The sequence below is a fragment of the Manis pentadactyla genome, chromosome 14 (genome assembly GCF_030020395.1).
Source record: "Manis pentadactyla isolate mManPen7 chromosome 14, mManPen7.hap1, whole genome shotgun sequence".
NCBI lineage: Eukaryota > Metazoa > Chordata > Mammalia > Pholidota > Manidae > Manis > Manis pentadactyla.
This window is the reverse complement of record NC_080032.1, coordinates 38,146,508-38,167,509: the sequence shown is the minus strand read 5'-3', so window position 1 is coordinate 38,167,509 and position 21,002 is coordinate 38,146,508. Positions and strand designations below refer to the sequence as shown.

At 46.5% G+C, this 21,002-nt stretch overlaps 1 protein-coding gene across 3 annotated transcripts in view; it reads left to right on the top strand.

Moving 5' to 3' along the window:
• The window catches only part of TGFBR2 (transforming growth factor beta receptor 2), an 82,718-nt gene extending 66,795 nt beyond the window's left edge, over positions 1–15,923 (top strand). For all 3 annotated transcript variants that reach the window (XM_036886135.2, XM_036886133.2, XM_036886136.2), the window contains 2 exons: positions 10,371–10,498; positions 13,238–15,923. In XM_036886135.2, the coding sequence (XP_036742030.1) occupies positions 10,371–10,498; positions 13,238–13,417 (308 nt within the window). In that variant the 3' untranslated portion in view covers positions 13,418–15,923. The remainder of the gene's footprint in view (positions 1–10,370; positions 10,499–13,237) is intronic.
• Positions 15,924–21,002: the final 5,079 nt, after the last annotated feature.

The following is a 21,002-nucleotide window of genomic DNA, read 5'->3' as shown; positions in this document are numbered from 1 at the left end:
AAAGATGTTTCTCACATCTCACATCTTCCAGCTGATAGACTTGTTTCTTATCATAATTTTACCTGCAAATTTTAGGATCTGTCAATAGTTGTTACAGTGACAATTATTCCTGTAGTGTTTGTCTGATCATGATTTTCTGTTTTTCTTACCCTTTCTACATTTATGAGTAGTTATTCTGCAGGAAGGAAGAGTTTCCCTTTCTCCTACCACTCCCTGTTATTAGTCTTTTAATTATTCACTTATAGCAGTATGGAGTGTGCATATTTTTTTATTCTATGGCTTTCCAGCATTATCGGTATTTGTTTTGTTGTTCAGATTGACATGTCTCTAGTCACTAGACCAAACTATCTAACATTTTGCTCAAGGTGGATTTGTTAGCCCCACTGCTGGCTGTGGTTCTTCATCCCATCTAGAGCTTCCTTAGCTGACTCTCCAGGATGGGTCCAGGTCATCCCCTTCCTACTTGGAACCTATTTGTCTGGTTCCCTGCATGGGGATGGTCCTCGCTACCCAGCTGACACTTATTTTCTAGTTTCTCGCCTGAGATTTCTTCCCCACAGCACTTCCAAAAGTTTTTCCTTGCACAGTGAAATTTGTTTAACCAGGTTTCAGCCGCTAAGAATAATTTTCTGCTTGAAAGCTTTGACAGTTCCAAAATGAATCCTTAAACTGGTATGAGTTGTGTAAGAGACAATCTGTTGTCACTGTCAGACTACATTTACCTAGATTTCGGTATCTCTCCTATCCGTTCAAACCCATTATTCTATAAACATGCGGGGAAGATCATCTCTATCTTTCCCTCTGTCAGTGCAGCCAGCTTGTTAAGGCCCCATGTGAGCTCCTGGCTTTCATTGTTATCGATGACTGAAGCTCTTTCCTGTTGATATTTGCTGAGTATGGAAGAATCCTGAGCTAATGGGGAAGAACTGAGTTCACCAAGTTTTACAAGGTCTAAAAACAGATACAGTATAAACAAGTTTTCCCAAGGAAGGAACAGGATCTCATTTGCTCAACTAGTCTCAGAAAAACTTTTCATAACCTTTAGGATAAGAACAGAAGGCTTTTAGGGAACCGGAAAGAGGCCATCCTGGTTCTCATTTTGTTTGATCTTAAGCCCACAGTCCTGTTTCTCCCATCTCCTCTCAGGCTGCAAAACTCAGCATTATTTATCTGTCCTCACTTTTGTCCAACAGAAAGCCCTTCACTTGATTTAGTATGTGAGCTTGCCTATTAAGCCCTTCTGTTTGCCTTCTTTTAAAAGCATTTTTTTTTTTTTTGGTTTTGGCTTTTTGGGTATATCTTAAAACCTCAGAGACGGTGTCTTGGCCTACTCTTCATTTCAGAGTCTTTTCTTGTATATGTAAAGAGTCCCTTGGAAGGTACACAAAGCCTGAAAATAGATGTGTTCCCCGCTAGAAACACAGATGCAAAGACAAGTCTTGCCCTCAAGAAGTTTGCAGTCTCCTGTTGAAACAGACTTTTATTTTTTTCTCCTTCACTTTTTGACTTTGACTGTGGGGATAGTTAATTTAATTTTGCATTTGCTTCGTAATTAGCTGTTCTACTTTCTTTACTGTGGTTTTATTACCTCTGGTGACAGCTATTCAACCTTAGGAACACTTCCATCTATAGCAATCTCTCCAAAATAGACTGTAGAGATGTCTCCTTCACTTTTTAAAAATGTGCATGTGCAGACACATTTCTTACCCTACAAATGAAATCAATACTATTCCCTCGAGTTGATGGTAGGTGTTACTTTACACGGTCTAGGAAAGAGGGCAGGATGTCAAAGAGCTTTCCTTAAGCTCCTTTTCTGTCATGGTAAATACAACATATGCAGTTACTATTTCTCATTGATGGTGTCCTTTCACAAAAGGAAATGTGGAATATGATGATTTAGGTTAATATTTTATTTTGCAACATAGGTCAACTAACATTCCATCCAACCCATTTTGAGTAGCAGAATGTCTCACTGGGTAGAGTAGGATACCAAGCATCGGGACATCTTGCAGGGAAGTGTGAAAGGCCAGCTTTCCGGCTTCAGGATGCCTGCATGCGCCCTCACGGTGGAGCCCCAGCTCCTCATGGACGCTCAGCCCCGCCTCGCTTGACTCTCTCGCCTCATCACACAGCACAGCCACATTCGTCATCCTGAACATCTGGTAGGTCCCCGCTCTGGGCCTTGTCCCATGCCATTTACTGGCACTGGAACACTGAAATAGACTTCACACAGGCAAGCCATGATTAGCTGGGGTTAGTGCTGCAGGAGGGGGAGGCAGCGGGCACAGGGAGCTGGATGCCCACATCGGCTAAGGGGGCGTGACTGGGGCCAGCCAGGCAGGGTGAGGTCTGCTCTGGAAGGAAGGGTAAGACTCTCAGTGCCCTCTTGAGTTACCCTCCCCTGTGCAGAGCTCACAGGAGAAGCTGGAGAAAGGTACACACCGCACAGGAGAAGCCTCCCCTGTCGGCGAGAGAGCACACGGGCTAGCAGCACCCTTCTGAAGCCTCCTGGGCAGCTCGGTAGTGCAGACTCTCCCTGAGGCACTCTGGAGGGGTTCAAATGATTGAAGAGAGTGGTCAGAAGGGAAAAGCTTTTTGGTTGAAGTAGGTTTGGTCATGAAGAAAGACACAAAGGAATAACAGCTCCCATGACTTTAGCATGTGCTTCATGAAGCAGCTCATTCAGTCTACCCTGGACTCTTCCAATACGTACTAGTATCAGGTCCATATTACAGATCAGAAAACTGAGGCTTCAGGAAGTGGGGAAGTTTGCAGCCAGGAATCAGCCCTGCTGTCTGACTCTGGCCCCCAGGCCCAGCCCTTCCTAGGAAAGTGCTGGCCTGACCAGCGGAGAACATGTTTAGTAAAAGACAGCTCCAACTGCGTTATTAATATTATTATTATTGTTGTTATTATTATTATTAGGGATGGGTAGTCAGGGCTGGTTCCTTCCTCCCAGCCTCTGACTCAAAGCTGCTCTGAAAGCACCTGGGCAGTGATCCCACACTTGAGGATTATTCAGTAATGGCCTCACTTCTGAGAGTATCAGGGAGTGACTCTCCTGCCTCCTCAGGGTGGATCTCTGCTGATGGGTCCCCAAGGGGTTACATTCTGTAGCAAGGTTCAGCATGGGCAAGAGGGGTGGATATGAATATTTTAGGAAGCAAACTAAAGTCAAGTTAGGGGCAGATCGTGACTAAGTATATGTTTCAGACACTTGGGTCATCTGAAAATACAAAGAAATACAAAAGAAAACCAAGAAAACTGGTCTTTTCAGAGTTGTCTGAAGAGGGAACAAGAAGGAAGGAGGTGATTAATGTGTTACTCTTCTGTAAAGAAGGAGAAAAGTCACGAAACTGCCCTTCAGCGAGGACACACCGGAGTCTGGCTCTCTGTTACAAAGAAATCTGTCCGTGGTTTTGGTGTGTTTGGTGTTCGTGCAGTGTGTGTGTGTGTATGCATGCGTGTGCGTGTGTGTGTGTGCGTGCGTGTGTGTGGGAGGCCGATGAAGGCTGGCCCCTTTCAGGCTTCCTCTGGCGTGCAGCAGGCTCGGTGTTCACGTCATCCCAGCCACAACCAGCCCACAGGCAAACCGACTTCCAGTTCCCTCACCATTGAGGCTTTGGAACAGAAACTGACACACAGCAGCCAGCTGAGCAAGTATTTAACAAGAAGAGACACAGCCCCCAGAGTGGCTCCTGAGAATGTTGTCAGCTGCTGCACACTTGGGAGACAGGCAGAAAGTGCAAATAAACTGGACAGAAAGGGAAAGGAGGGAGAATTAGAAGGTAGGAGAGCAGGATGGGGGAGACCTAGGGCTGGGCACTGATGTCCCTGGGCTGGGGGGCAGTCTGATTTGGAAGGCAGATACAAAAACTTGGGGGTGCCGCCTCAGGGCAAACTGTCAGCGTCTCTGGGAACCTGGAAAGGCGATCAGAGCAGCAGCTGTGTGCCAGATGCCTCCTTCCAGAGGAAGAGATTGCGTCCCAGAGGCTTGCCCTCTGAGTGGCGCAGAGCTGGAAAGAGAGTCAAGTGAGGCTTCTGAGAGGAATGAAGAGTGGCTACTGGCTGGGGAGGGGGCAGCTTCCCTCGGTGCAGAGATTGTGGGGAAAGGCAGTGAAGGGAAGCTGGAAAGAAGAGCAAGTTGTGCTTAAGCCAGGAAATAAAGACGTTTCTGAGAAAAGATGTTTGAGGCAATCAAGGAGATCCTGAGGTGTCCAGCCTCACAGCGCTTCCCCTGGGAAGCAGTCTGAGGCCGAGCCACAGATCTGGTTTGAGTAAATAATTCTGCTGTGTGGTCATCTGCCTAGGGTTGTGTGCCCCAGACCCTGTAACAAGAATGTGAGTATAAGTAGTTTATTTGGGAAGAGATCTCAGGAAATGCCAGTAAGCGAACCGGGAAGTGACTCAGGGAGGGAAGGAAGCCAGGAAGCAGTGTGTTACCAGGCACGTCACCACTGTGGACAGTTGTGGCACAGTCCTGCTGGGGACCCTGTGTGCAGAGTCAACCATCACCCCAACAGCTCCCAAGGAAGCTGGGTGTCTGTCTCACCCCGCCCACCACCTTTGGGTGAGGGCTGCTCCCTGTGCACCTAGCCTGTCCCAGCTGGAGCCAGGCCAGAGATTATGTAGGAGTTACCAGGTCATAATGGAGGACACAGGTGATTTCTCTTATTCTGTGGATATGGGAACGAGGCACAAAGCGATGACCTCTCTTTTTCACATCCTCATACCTAGTTCATGATGGAACCAGAAAGGCATTGAAAGGTGCCCCTACTTAGGATGCATTATTTTTAAGTCTTACTCTCTAAGATTTTTGCTCTTTTTTTCCCTAGAAACATTCCCAAATGTTTAAAAAATTGTATTTTATTATATATATATATATATGTAAATATATTATTATAGGTTAGCCACATAGAGCAATCTCTGAACTAACCCCAGAAGGGAGGCCTATGCCTGGGCTTTTTTGACCAAATGCACAATGAGGAGCTCTAGAAAATACTGCTTCCCCTCTGTTGCCAGCCATGTCCTGACCTGATGCCTGTGGTGTGAACTGAGACAGTCTCGTTTTTTCCCACCTCCACCACCACTAGTGCTACCTGTTCCCTGAACTCAGGATGGACAAGTGTTTGGGTTTAATGTAGATACATAATAACAGCTAAGGAGAGGGCTGGTCTTCATAATCAGTGAGTTTTTGCATAGCTCATTTGGAAATCACAAACTGTAACCATCCAATAGGTCTCAGTGACCCTCCTCAGGGTCAGAGGGTAGGGAGGGCCTGGCCAAAGCAGGGAGTGACACATTTTTGCCAGGCCTGTTCCCACCTGGGGCCACCCCTACTGTGCTTGTTCTGGATGGGGTAGAAAGAACCCCCCGAAAATGCTTGGTGGAGAGGAGAAAGCATGACATTTCCTTAAAAAGGCAAAACGATTTCATCAGAGGGATAGCAATACAGTCACAGTTCTGAGAGCTCTTCCCGGAATCCAGAGCACCCTTTGGCCTCAGCTTTCTCACCTATAAAATGAGGTGTTGAATCACATCTCTGAAGACTCCTTTTTGACATTTTCCATCTGACTCATTTGAAACCCTTAAAATATATTGAATAACTTGCATTTGTTTTCTCTGTCAAGATGCAACTCATATTCCTTGCAAAACATTGAAAGCAACACCCCCCCAAATGTGGTCTGTGAAAGGCTCAGGTCCTCAAACTGGTGGTTTCAGATTTGCAATGTGATAAAGACAGAAACAGGCAGTAGGGGTTTAATAACTTCAGTAGCAATTTGGTGTTGCTACGAGACACAACTGCGGTTCATTTTTCTTATAATTCATTTCGATGGTGTTTTACCAAAACCTCAGTCCCCAGGGGATTGGGGGCAAAACACCTGCTCTTTTACTGATCTATAAACAATAAGGAAAAAATATAAATCACTTTTAATCCCACCATTTAACTAAGCTACTTTTCCAAAATTAGGGGCTAGGAGGGGGACAAAGATTTGCTATTGTCTATATCCATCTGTTTAGTAATTACATAGTTTTAATCACATGCATTTTCTAAGATAAAAATATTTTAAGCACCAACGTGAAAAGTAAGTAGGGGCAAAAGATATGTTATTTGGACCCAGCAATACTGGCAACGTGGATTAAGCATCTCAGCTTCTAAATGCCTAAAACCATGGGAAGAAAGTTGGAGCTGAAAACCAGCTTTTGCCAGTCACCAACTTTAAAAGGCAACACTACCTGAGGATGGTTTTCATGACTCCCACAATCGAATATTAAAGCTGGTAAATGAAGAGGCAGATGGATACACGGTGCCAAGCATTAGGTTATCTTCATACATATTATAGGGATGGATTAAAAACAAAAGGGCAAAGTAGGATATTCAGAATGAGGGAGAAGGGCAATGAGAAAGGAACTGCAAAAATCTGTAAGACAAAAAGCAAACTGAGCTATTTTGGAAAATGTATATGACATAAATAGTACTTTTCCCAAAAGTCAAAGAAAGATCAGCATAAAACATGCACCACCCTAAATCCCCATCCCCATGCCTGACCTGAAAGACTGCTTCAGTATTTGGGATTGGAGTATGCCAGTGTGGGTCAAACACTGATCACCCGACTTGCCTATTTTAAACTTAGAAGGGGGTAGGGGACTCATAGGTTTGTACCCTCCTGGTGGGGCTCAGGGACTTAGTCCCTCTGCTGGGCCCTTTCAGACTCGTGTGACTTCCTGTACTATGCAGTCTTCCACAAGTCAAAGATGGGAAACGGGCCTCATACCCCTTGAGGGTAGTAGGGAATCTTACAGCTTCCCAAGCTTTTAGGAAAAGTAGGAACTGATCCAGTTACCATCCTCTTTGCTCTGGGAAATCACTGTTGGCCTTTGCCTTCTTTCCCAAGGGAGCATCCAGTACTTTTATTTCAAGCAGAAAACATTCCCATTCCTAATGCCCAGTGCCAGTCTCTCCCAGCTCACCCCCGTTCCCCATGGAAACCAGTTTTGGTCCACCCAGAACTGATAGTTAAAGCACACACAGTGGTTAGTGGGACTTTGAAGATGAGGACTTGAAATGAATTGGCTCTGGGATATAGTCTCTACTACGGAGACCTTCTCCCTGTTCTCAAGGAATCTCAGCCAAGACTGGACACCGGGGATTGATTCTGATCGTGACATTTTCCTCCCGATTGCGGTCATCCCCCCCCGTCTGAGCGTTGTGCTGTGGGAATCGTTGTCCGGTTAGTGCTTTCTGTTTCCTGAGGAGAGGCCGCAGGGAGGCTTGCTCAGGGCGGCTTTGCAACCACAGTCACACGGTGCAGTTCAGCCGAGGCCCCAACCGAGATGACAGCACCGCTTTGGCGCTGTCCCAGGCCAGCTTCAGAAGTAGAGTCTGACACAAAGATTTTTGTGCAGTGATTTATTGAGGCTCAAGACTCAGGAGAAGGAAGGAAAAGAAGCAGGAAAGGGAAGGAGTGAGGCAAACCTGTAGTTTCTGGAGAGGTCTACCATCAGCCTGATCTCGTGGGGAGCTGTGGAGTGTGAGCAGCCCTACAGGTATCCCCTTCCAAGAAACAAGAGGGTTAGTTAGACTGTTAAAACCCCCACATTAACTTGTCATGGGCTACAGGCTGCCCCTAGGGTGAAGCTTTCAAGTTCCAGAAGCCTCCAGGCCAGGCAGCAACCATCAGCCAAGGGCCGTCCTTCAGAGGAGGGTGAAGGTGTGAGCCCCCTGGTCTGCGGCAGCTGGGGCCTGGGGCTCTGGGCTCGGTAAAAGGATCTGGGCAGGGTGCCAGCCACCGGCCATGGCGGCCAACACAGTTGGAAATGGAGAGTCAGTGGACTGATACATTATCTAAGGAGCAATTCATATCATGTACAGAGCCTGCACTATCCTATTACGTTAGAGTATACATACCTCAAGGGATGACATTAACAAGGTATCATATTATTTGCTCAGACTAGATTATAAGGTAAATCTGGAGATCATTCATGGAGGTCACTTAGTTCGGCCCTTCCATTTTATAGGAGAGAATTAGGCCAGAGTAAACCCTTCCTGGGAAACTGCTCTCAGAGGTTCTCATACCTCTGCCTTTGCTGGAATTCAACCCAGCTTATACTTATCAAACGCCTGCTGTACTATAAGACACAATGTGAGGCACTGAGCAGGGAACTGAAAGATACAAAACTCAGCTTCTGCCTTGGGCCTTAGGAATTTGCAGTTTGCCCATGATAAAGGAATGGAAGGAAGAAAGAACATTCAAACCAAAATTCAGGTCTCACCCCAAGAGCAGTGTGGGTGAAGTGCTGCAGACACCCAGAAAGATCGTTTGTGCTTGTCTCAGCATGGTGGGAGGTCCTTGTACCAAATTTCCCCATATTTCAAATGATGATAGAAGATAATATCCTGGCAGCTTTCCTATTTCGGTGAGGCTAAAGAAGATAAATATGCAATTCAGTTCTGGGAAAGGGAAAAAAATAAATAAATACGCAAATAAGAACAAGCCTTTCCTTTTCAAAATGCCATTTGCTCTTCAATGCTTCCTCAATTCTTAGCCTAGAAGGGCAAATTACTGAATGTTGTGTTCATTGCATAAGGTTATTTTAAAGCTAAAGGCCAAAGGTCCTACTTACTTTGGAGAAAAAGGTTGAATCCAGCCCTCTTTCCCCTTCCAGCTCACACATGTTTTAGTACTGGAGTGTTTTCGACCTTTTAAATTGGCCTGTACCACACCAACATGTACAGTTGACCCTTGAACAATGTGGGTCAAAAAAAGTCTGAATATCCCTTGTGACGTCCCAAAAACTAATCACCTACTGTTGGCTGAAAGCATTACTGTGTCATGGACTGTTGACTCACACAGTTGGTATGTTAGATGTCTTCTATCCTGTATTCTTACAATAAAGTCAGCTAGAGAAAAGAAAACATTTTTTGAGTTGTCCCAAATCTCCAAAAATTTTTCCAATACATTTGTTGAAAAAAATCCACATGTAAGTGGACCTGTGCATTGAAACCCATGCTGTTCAAGAGTCAGCTGTATTTTGGTCCACACTTAAATCAGCGGGTGGCTTTAACATTCCCCCGGAGTTCATGCATTGCCCCTTTGGGTAGAATCTAAGATTCCTTCATTTGTTCATTGCTCAACAGAGCATTTATTGAGAGCCTGCAGATGTGTGTGTGGGGGGGTGCCCTGTCATGGTGCTAGGAATACAAGAATGAAAGAGGGACTCTGAACCTGCCCTCAGATTCTCACGGACTCCTCAGGTGAGACAAATAAACAGGTCATTCTATTAAATACAATACATCCCAGGATAGAGCTCTGCCAGAGCAGCTAACCAACAGTGGCTTAGGCCATACTCAAGGAAGTTTCTGTAAAGAATTTGACCTTATTTAAAACCTGAAGCTCCAGTGAAGGGTTGCATCTTTATAGCATGTACCACTGAAGGAAAATTACCCTTTCATATTTTGTTTGTTGATGTTAATCCCATGAAACAGCATTTCTCAACCTCTTTTTCATCATTAGGAGAATTAGGAGAAAGCTATCTTAAGGAGACTTTGTGGACATTTTGTTCCTTAATCACTACTACCTGTGTGTTTTTTCTCTGTGGAAAAATATACCTACTATGTAATCCACCTTTTTAATCATTTCTAAGTGTACAGTTCAGAGTATTAAGCACATTCACAGTGTTGTATAAGCATCACCATGATCCATTTTCAGAACTTTTCATCTTCCCCAACTGAAACTCTGTCCCCATTAATCGTAGCCCTGCATCCCTCTCCCAACACACACGCAACCGCTATTCTTCTTTCTGTCTCTGTAAATTAGCCTATTGTAGGTACCTGCTGTAAGTGGATCATCCAGTGCTTGTGCTATGCCTGGCTTACTTCACCTAGCATGAGTTCTCAGGGTTCATCCATGCTGTAGCATGTGTTGGAATTCCATTCCTTTTTAGGCTGAAGATCCCCGTGAAATGTAACACCACATAGGAAATCAGTTTATGTACTGTGGACCTTTGTGGGGCTACAGACCTTTGGGACATGTAATATCTTGCCCCCTTGGGGCAGCGTCGCCCTGCTGAATGCCTGCATTAAATGTAAGCTCTGTGGCCATGTTGGTCTTGGTTTCTGCTCCCTCCCAGCTGCTGGCACAGTACATGGCACATAGTAGGCACTCAGAAATCATTTGTTGAATACTGCTCCAGCTTCCTCCACCACTTCTTCTTATTTCAGTGCACTATTATTAAAAATGGCTCTTAAAGTGACCACGGGTCTACCTTGACACTGAGTGCCTCTGGCTCTCCGACCAGACCCCTCAGCACGCCCATTCCTGCCATGCACCCTTCTCAGCAGTCCTGTCTTTGCCTGCTCTCTTCAACAGAAGTGAAAGATTATGAGCCGCCATTTGGTTCCAAGGTCCGGGAGCACCCCTGTGTCGAAAGCATGAAGGATAATGTGTTGAGAGATCGTGGGCGACCGGAGATCCCCAGCTCCTGGCTCAACCACCAGGTAAGGGGGTGCTGTTTTGAGGGGAGAATGAGATTCATCAAAGTAACTGTTTAGAGAAGGGAGAATCCAGATTATTGGTCTTCAATATGAGTGTGGGTACCTTTGTGTTCTGGGCTCCTGTTTATTAAAAAAACTTTGTTTATAAAAAAACTTTAATGAAGTGGGATAACCCCATTATCCTAAGTTCTAACCAGCAGGTAGATACACCATTCAAAGAAGGCTCAGACTCTCTGCAAGGGCATCTGTCACATTGTCCAAGCCCCCCGGGCTCTGGGTTAAAATATTTTCTTGATGGCCTTTGCACAGGGAGTGTATGTTTTGTTCCCTTCTGGGGTCCAAATGTTTTCTTCTGGGAATCTTCAGCTCTGGAAGGAAATACTTAGCCGAGTGAGAATAAGCAGAGCGTCAGCCAGCTGGACCGAGAGGCAACGGCTGTGTGCTCCCGGCCGTGTAGTAGCTGTGCATACAGAACTGGGAGAGAGGAGGCCAGCTTCCCACTCTGGAATAAAAGAAAGCAGAGAGGAATAGGAAAATGCAAGTGAACAAACGGGAAGTCTGTCTGTTGGGAGCACCCTAATGGGTTATTTTTTCTCCCCAAGAAATGGGAGAGAAGACCATGTGTGGAAGGACAGTGGTTCTAGACTTACTGGGAGACCTATCCAGAGTCTTCCAGGGCATTTTGGTGAGGGCAGTGGTCGGAGAAAAAGAAGAAAGCTAGGCTGGAAGACCCCGAGGCCGTCGGGCACACCAGAGAGAGCCTGGAATGAGGATGGAGAGGGATCCATGCCCTCGTAGCTCCCTGACAAAACTGGTCTTTCTACTGAGGAAAACTTGGTGTTGCCTCCTTTAGCAGAATTCCCTTATCCAGTGAAGGCTGGGGCTAAGTCACAGGTTTTCCTAAGGGCAGGGAAAACTCAGATAAGAAACAGAAACAAGTCAGGCACAACTGGGAAGACAGATGGAGCAGGAAGCCCGGTCTGTGCCAGTCCTGGCCCAGAGCCATCTCAGGGGACAGACGCTGATAAAGCCGGGGGAGAGCGTGCCCCAGGCTGCAGTAGCCCAGGGCTTCTTCCCCGGCTGCAGGCAAAGCCTCTTTGACTAGAAAATGCAAGACTGCTTGGTGTTAACTCTGAAATCAGAAGTCACTAGTGTGGTTCCTGTCTAACTCTTTTGCCTTCCTGCTGTACAGCTTTTGTAATGAAGCCATTATTCATGATGATAAAATTCTGCAAAGAATCTGCATAATACATTTTTTCTCTTAATGAGATTTGTTGCCCTATTGATTTCAAGTTAATGCTTAATATTTAATTTAATTTACTGCCTGTAATTACAGTGCCAGAATAAAATAAATGTTACTTGTATACCAACAATAACACTCCACTCTTAACAGGGCCATCAATCAATACCGTCAATTAGGTGAATTATACAATTAATTCAACATCATGAACTCACTCCCAGGGCCAGAAGGGAGCGGGAGGCTCTTAGGTGTCGGGGAGGTGACTGACAGGAGAGAGCAAATGAGGGACGTGCTGGTTCTCAGGACAGTGTTGGGATATATCTGTCCCACCTGGGCCTCTTGTGTGAGGGAGCAGTAGGGACAGTGTACAGCCTCTGCAGGCAGGAGCATACTCTTGTTTCTGCCTGTTGGGCTGTCTGTTTCACCCCTGCTTTGTTTCCAAAAAGGCCTTGTAATGATAAAAATATTCGCAGTGCAAATTAAAAATTAAGGCTGAGAAGGAAGATGTTTGCCACCATCCTGGCAGCCTTTCCTGAATGGGCCTTCTGAATGGGGCCTTTATGGGGCTAAGTGGCTCCTCTGAATCAGCCTAGAGTCAAGCAGGTCTGACCGACACAGGCAGCTGTTGCAGAGGGTCCAGCCCTTGGCCTTGCAGAGGGTGAGGCACAACAGAGGGCATCCTGGCAGGGCCTGGAAGCTACTGAACCACTCCACCAAATGTGTGGCCTTTCCAAAACAGAACCAGCCTCATGCCTGGACTCCACTCGGACTGTGGCGTGTGGCCCTGTTAGAAAGGTGTATGTGAGTCCAACTACAAGACACCACAGAAGAGGCAAAAACAGAGGCAGCACAAAGTTAGTGGGTGCCAGGGCCTCGGGGCAGGGGTGGAGGGGTGACAGGGTGGAGCACAGAAGATCTGGGGTGGGAAAGGTATTCCGCATAATACTGTGATGGAGGATACTGTTGGGATAGATTTGTCAAACCCAGAGCTGTGCCCTGGTCAGTGCCGAGTCAATGTCGGCTCATTAATTACAACAGATGCAAGACAGTGGCTGTGGGGGAGGTAGTGCACATGGTCTGTGGAAACCCTCTGTACTTTCACCCCAGTTTTGCTATGAACCTAAAACTGCCCTAACCAGTAAAGCCTGAAACTGCTCTAAAAAAACAAAAAGGCATGAAATGGTATTAGGGGCCACTTCATGGGGATTTTCAGGTATCAGAGGTGCCACCACACCCCAGAAGCCTACTAGAGAGTCCTCATGCTGGCTCTCCATGTCACCACCTGTCATGATCCAGTGGCAAAAGAGCAAACAGGGACAGCAGGTTTCCAAAGCAGTGACAGCCCCTCTGTGCTACACACAGCTGGTAACCTTATGCGGAGGGTGCTCAGGGAGAACGGGCTGAGGGCATGGGCAGGAGCAAGGTTGGCGGGCCACCTTGCCCTCCAGGGAGCCCACCAACCCAGCAACTCAGGGAGCCTGTGGGCTTCTCTCCTGCTGCAGGGCATCCAGATGGTGTGCGAGACCCTGACCGAGTGCTGGGACCATGACCCCGAGGCCCGGCTCACGGCCCAGTGCGTGGCCGAGCGCTTCGGTGAGCTGGAGCACCTGGACAGACTGTCGGGGAGGAGCGGCTCCGAGGAGAAGATTCCCGAAGACGGCTCACTAAACACTACCAAGTAGCTCTTCCAGGGCGGGTTGGGCTGAGTCTAAGGAGGCCGCCCCTGTCGCCAAAGAACCGAGGCAGCAGGAAGCTGCCCCTGAACCCACGCTTCCTGGAAACCAGGGGTCATTCCCCTCCCTGTGTGCTGTGGCCACAGGCAGGAGGTCGGCAGGAGGGCGTGGGACGTGAAGCATTCTAGGCCTTTGACATTGTCATGGGATAAGCTGTGTTAGCTCTTCCTCAGGAAATGAGATTGATTTTTACAATAGCCAATAACATTTGCACTTTATTAATGCCTGTATATAAATATGGAATAGCTATCTTTTATATATATCTATATATATGTCTATATCTATATATGCAGCCATACTCTGGAAAGAGATGAAGAAAAAGATCAGCCATCCCAGGAAATTGGTCTGATTGGAGAGCTCCAGAGCCTAGCGCTGAAGGGGGACCCGTGACAGCATTAGCACTTGACAGTCGCTCCTGCGCTGGGTCTCTGGCGGCAGGAAGGGGACTCGGCATCAGGAGAGAGGCCCCACGTCCCAGGGCCTGCTCTGGCCACATGGCACTTGCTTTTGCAGGATAATCCCCTGTGCATGGGTCCTTTTCTGGCCGGGTTGCTAAGTACTGTCACATACTTTGGGGACCAGATCCTGGGGCTCTCATGTGCCATTGCTTCTCCAGGACTTTTTGCTTGAGCTTCAAGCGCTCATCTGGTTTGTAAGCCACCTTCCACAACTAGCTCAGAGACTCTGTCCCAGCTAATAGCTTAAATGTGTTGAGCCCCACGTTTGTCCTGCACAGGCTTCACTGGTGGAAAAATCAGGACAAAATTCCCCACCTTCTTGCTTTACCATCTACTAATGAGCACTTGTAATTGTTTTCATCCCTCCCCATACCTGTTACCAGTCTCTACCCTCCACCCTCTTCCCTTCCCTATAAGGGAAGAAACCGTCCCTCTGGGGTCTGTTGCATTTAATTTCTCATCACACTGGCGTGAGTCTTTAGCTTTCTCTGCACACACCAGTGGGTGCCATCTTTCTGGGCTCCTGCATGCTCAGACACGTTGACCTCGTGGAAATGATTAGAGCTGCCTGATTTCTGCCAATCAGGACAGTTTCACTCGGCACTCTGAACATGTGGATTTTGCCCGGCCAGCACAGTGTTTAACGAAATGGAGCCACTTTTTAAATATTTGGAGATTTTGCAAAAAAGAGTCTGGGTGCCCAAGTGAGGATAGATAGTAGATGCTTTGCAGTCCTCTCCCAGCCACATTATTCACAGAATGAAGGTGTGGATGCACTTATAAACTGCTTCACTTGTCACTGCAAGCATTTGCATTTCCCACTGCCCACCCTACCCCAGTCTGAAAATTAAACCCGCTCCTAACCTAGGACCCCTGTAAGAAATGTGCATTAAATCAGTCATTCTCTGGCTGTGTAATGTGATTTCGATTCCCTCCCTCCACCCCATCTAGTGTTAAGATTTGAAGTTGACCTGTTTTTGGACTAAAGGGGTCTCCTCTTGGTGGTCCGGTTAACCCAAGTCTCTTTGGCCTGTAGGTCTAGAGCATTCCCCTCTGCATTAGCAAGGGAAGCTCTCTATCACTAGAAGCATTTGCTGTGGATTCTGGTCTCTCCATCATACCAGCCTTCCCAGCCTTTGCAGAATTTGCCAACAAGGACTTGAACGGGGACACAGAGTCCCATCTGCAATTAGGACATCTGTATCCACGTGGACAAGAATAAAGAGTGAGCTTTAATACTCCATAGGAAACTTGTTAATCCGCAAACAAGTGTTAATGCTGCAAATATCAATCTCTTTTTTTTTTTTAATGTTTTCGAAGCTACCTACCTTCAGCCAAATAGGACTGTTACGGAGGGACGGGCAGTGAGCAGATCAGCTCAAGCTGGATCTTGGAATGTCTCATCTCAGTGGGGGTTTAGCAGCTATGCTGGAGTTTGGGACTAGGTGAAACTTCTAGGTCCCCTACCCAGTGGCAGTAGGCTGAGACAGTGAAGGACAGCTTGACTACAATAAATACCACGCGAGTGCCCAGAAATGCCTTGCACCTTAAGGGCTTCCTGACGCTGTCCCAATAGCTGTTGCTTATTGACCTCTAGTGGTGAATTTCTAGAATACTGGCCCATTAATGGGATTTTCCAAGATTCAAAAGCTTTATCACTTCTGGGTCATCATCAGCAGAAACTGGAATGTAGTGTCAGATGATAACTGTGGCTTGTTTTAAGTTTTTTTTTTTCTTATTCAAGAAAAAGACCAAGGAATAACATTCTGTAGTTCCTAAAAATACTGACCTTTTTTTCACTACTATACATAAAGGGAAAGTTTGTATTCTTTTATGGAACACATCAGCCGTACTCATGTATTAAAATAGGAATGTGAATGCTATATACTCTTTTTTGTATCAAAGGTCTCAAGCACTTATTTTCATCCTATGCATTTTTTGTCTTTTATATAAATAAAATGTTTATTAGATTGAATAAAGCAAAAATACTCAGGTCAGCTTCCTGCCTCCTGTTCCTGCTCATCCTAAATGATCCTGTTACCTTCCCATGGACAGTTTGCAATTTATGCAGAAGTCACAAGACAAATCCTCTCCAGCCTTCCCATACTCATGGTCTTCTTCAACTGACAGTCTCATGCTCTTTGTTTTAAAAAGCAATCACAGAAGTTCATGCATTTGAGATGCAGCAGATGCTGTCGGTGGCCTACCCCTTGTCCCAGGGCCCTGGCATGATGTCCCTGGCAAGGTGTCCCTGTGCATCTCCTGGCCACCATCTTAGCCTGTCCCCAAGGTCCCTCCAGCCACCTTCAGCCATGTGACTGCTTCTCCCAGGCCTCGGGACAGACGAGGCTGCTGCTCAGAGCACATGCTCCTGTTCTCACAAGCAGGCTGATGACGGTCTTTTTCATTTCTGTCACCTGTCAGCTTCCTCTTCCTTCCACTCAGCACAGCAGCACCGGTGGGCTTTGAAAGCGCTTTTGTGCATCACTGGAAGAATGTGCCCTACACTGTTACCTCCATGTCATTGCTTGAAGGGTTCTGGTGACAAAGTCTCTGATTCGCTGTCCAAATGTCTGGGCCACCTGTTTTGGAATCTGAGAGAATCTATGGCTTCTTCTGAGTTACCAGCTGGGTTCTAAATAGTTAAGGTTCCAAATATTTAACGTAGTAATGCCTACATCAGGGTTTCTAAACCTCAGTGCTACTGATGTTTAGTGTTGGATAATTCTTTGAGGAATGGGCCGATCCTGAAGGTTGTAGGCTGTGTAACAGCCTCCCTGGCACCACACAGATGAGACAACTGAAAATGTCACCAAACATTGCCAAATTTCCCAATGGACAAAATTGCTTCCAGCTAAGAATCACTTAGCTAGATGATGTGGTCCATTACCTCTGTGGGCACTACCTACAGTTCTATTTTAACTAGTAGCTTGACAGTTTTAGTGGTTACCCGCTCCTCCACTTACCAGCTTTGTGACCTGGGCAAGTTACTTAATCTCTCCATGCCTCAGTTTACGTGTGTAAAATGGGGCTGCACAGGCTTCATCCTATGCAGGTACATTGTGCTAAGGAATACATGCATGGCTTTTTTTTCCCCCAATTATTCTTGAATGTGGAAAGCGTGCAATACACCTTGGTCAATATTAAGCTGGTTTGCTGTGCCAAGGGCTGCCTTTGCCAAGGCAGATTTTTGAGGTAAATCCTTGGAAGCATTAACAACCCAGAGGAGAACTGGACACACTATGGGCCCAGAGCAGGGAAGGCCCCCTCCCGCGTGAGTATCAGCCCTCTGAGGAGAGCTCCGATTCACTGAGTAGTGGCTGGGTCATCAGATTTAAGCCTCCCCCAGGCCCATGTGAGGTAGATATGCATCTTACAGACGAGAAACCACACTCAGAGAATGCAAGGAAGAAACCTAGGGTCTCACAGAGGTGGTCCGGGTGCCACACCAAGTCATCCTGGAAGTGGAATTTGGAATGACTGGGAATCATACTTGCTTCCCTTCTCTACTCCCATCATCTCGAAGGAAGGGAACTGGCTTGCCCAGCTGGGGGGAGCTGAACCCAGTGAATGCCCTCCTCCACCCATGCAGTGTGATCTGTTCTCATCTCCCCCTGGGGTCTGTTGACTCCATGGGGTCCAGGAAAATGCTTTTTCTTCTCCTGCCCACATGAAAAGCATTGTCTAAATTCTTGCAAGAAAACAACCTAAAGGTAGATGAATGTGTGTGCACATCATGGCCTGATATGTGCAATGAGGCCTCAATGATTTCCAGTTGTGCCAACTTCACCCACACGAGCTAAGTGGTCTGTCTTTAACACACATTGGGAAAAACTAACGCATTAAGCCTGGGCTTCCACAAATATTAATCCCTACTAATCGCTCACATTTATTGAGGACTCAGTAAGCAGCAAATGCTATTATTGGGGTTTTATCTTCTTTATCTTCACCACAAACCTACGAGGTCATCTTAATTCCATATTAGAGATGAAGGAGCTGACGCAGAGGGCGGGGTGTTGCTCAGAGCCCCACGATGAGCAACCTTTGGGCCAGGATTTGACCTGAAGCAGTCAGACTCCAGAGCCCACACCCCAACCTTGAGCACAAGCCAAGCTGGAGTTAGCAAAGGTGGAGACTGAAAAGCCAGAGGGTCTGATTCGTTACCCTAAACACACAAGAGGAAGATGCAGTTCGCACTAGTGGGGAGGGGGCGGCCACCAGGGAGCCCAGGGAGAGAGTCATTCCTCAAAGGCACACGTACTCTGGGCTCCAGGCCAAGAGCTGCAGCCAGAACAGGCGCCAAGAGCTGCTGACTCCTCTTGCAGGCCCCGTTTTGCCAGGGTTATCTCAGTTTTCTTACTGCAAGCTCAGGAGCATTCCTAGTTGGCAATACGTCTGCAAGTTTCCTCAGCCGGAATGCAGTCCCCTGCCCCAGTCAGCAGCTTTTGAACGCAGCTGCTCTTTGTACCCAAGAGTTTCTGTTCTGTGGTGGTGGGTTTTGTATTAAGCTCTGTATGCAAATGACAAACCAATGGGGCCGTCCTGAGAGAGCTGCCTTCCCTAGGTGGCAGACAGGAAACCTTTCATGGAAACAAGTGTGTCCATCCTTTTTCACAAAAGTCACTGCATTTGGCATCAGCTCATTTTTGTTCATTTTCCTCTTGACATGGGCTGCCTAATCACTGCTTATCACATTTCCAATTAGTTTTTTTTCCCCTTGAATAATTATAGCTGCAGACTATGGGTTTGGGGCCATGGCTTGCAGGTTTATTTTGCAAACTGTGCTGATAAAAGCAAGATTTGTGAACTTTCCCACATTACATGACCTGCCAATCAGACTCATACAGTGTAATTTCATTCTAATACACCTCTTGATCTTTGGTGCATTTAAAAATAACTTGTTAATAGTCTTCCTATTCTAATTAAACTAAAATTGCACACACTGTGAAATATTTGCTACACACACACACACACACACACACACACAAACACTTGATCCTTAAAATTACTTCTGCTTGCAGCCTGTGCCTCCACGGGTCTTCCAAAACGGCAGAATAACTATAGTCCTGATGCCATAGGGTCATCAAAAAAATATAAAATGCCTTCAGAATTTCATGCTTTGTCAAAACATACTTAACAAAATTGTTAAAATTGGGACCTCTAGAGCCAGCCCCGCTGGGTTCAAATCCCAACTCTGCCAGGACTAGCTGTGAGACTTTGTACAAGCCTCTTAACCATTCTGTTGGCTACTTAATATGTAAGATGGAGTTAATGATAAAACCTGCCCAGGAGAGTAGTAAGAATTGCTGTAAACATAAAGTTATTGTTGTAAAAGTGGTTTTAGAACAGAGACTGGGGCACATAAGTCTTTGTTGTTCTTATTGTCTGCATTCTACTCGAAAATGAAGCTGTGTTGTAATTTTTAAAGATGCACTGTTCCCCACTTCTTTGGGTAAAATGGACTCTGTGAGAATGAGCCATGTTAATCTATAACTGCAGGCAGCCCGCCCCTTATCTGCGAGGGGCCCAGCATGGCCATGGAGTAAATACAGGGCTCCAGGGCTCTGGGCCACAGGAAGTGGGGTTCTGGTCCAGCTCCACCTTCTGCCATTCCATGACTTTCATCTCTTGCTCTTTTGCCCAATCTGAGATCTCTTCCCTGTTCTACATTAGAAAACTGGAGAAAAATGAGAGAAAAAGTAAAAACACATAGGAAACATTAAATGCTATTAATGCAACATATAAGTCATTACTTTTTTTGATGTGCATATGTACACTGAAACTCTGCTGGAACATTAGATCCAGATTAATTAGTGTCATTTTATGTCATTTCATATATATATGTTCATCATCCTAGCAAACCCACAATGGGGAGGGGGAGGTATTATTTTCTCCACTTTGCAGTTACAGAAATGGAAATAATTTTCGTTACACAGTTTGAACCCAGGTGCCTATCAATACAAACTGTCTTCTCCTCCAAGTTTATCTCCAAACTTATTTCCTTTATCCAACAGACACAAGTGGAATGCAGAGTGGCGTAGTACTCCAGCTCTGCTCATGCCTTGAAAGCAAGACCTCTGTGTTACTGGGCATCTTATCCCAGCATCCAGCACAAAGTGGAGCACACAACGGTTATTCAGTAATTTTTGTTGAAGGAGGAAGTAAGGGCTCATCTTGGCCTTTAGAAATCCACGATCCAGCTAAGGAGACAGACATGTACAAATAAATTGAATGACACTGGGATGTCCTAATCAGTGATACCTGTGGGTGTGAAAGAGCCTGGAGCTGAAAATGCCTGGTTTTTGCAGAAATTCCTGATGAGAGTTTGACTTCTGCCCCCTCCTCACCCCATCTGCCCACGTGGGTGTAGTGCCCCAGCCTCCCTACAACCTGGGCAGGGTGGCCTTGCCTCTCCTGCCCTCTTCCAATGCTACTGAACCAAGCAGTTCCAAGTCACTCAGATTCAAACCAGGGGACATGATCCTCCACCTGGCAGTGGGAGGAGTGACAGGAGAATGATGCTGTAAAAGGAGCACCAGTACTTTACAGTATGTACAGTCTTGTCCATAAAACAGGAACTAACTCCTGAGGTTTTACCATTTGTTGTTCCAGGGTTCATGCAGTGAGAACAAGGGGTAGAAGAGAGTTCTGGTTCTCCGTTCTCAGTGAAGCCTGATGCCCCCTGAGATGCCCTTCATCCCATGTGCTGGGTTTGTTGGGGTCTGTCTCACCCCTAGTTCCTTGCCTTGCTGGTGACTTGGTATCATTCCTGAGAGGTCATTGTGGCCAGAGGTCTAGATTAGCTTCCTGGGGGACCCTGGGCTACTCCCTTAAAAACCACTGTATCCTCAGGTTCCTGCCTGGGAGCAATAGGCAGGGGATCCTGCTCCAGAGACCCACACGGCTGTCACTCCTAGAGCCTCCGCATGTGTCCCCCTTCCCCCTTTTCCTCTGCCCAAGCTCTGCTCCTACCCTCTCCTCAGTAGATTTGGACAACTTCTCAGCTTAGAGTCTGAATCAGTAGCAACCAAATAACTAGTTCAGTTACTCTTCAAACCTTCCCTGGGGAAGGACAT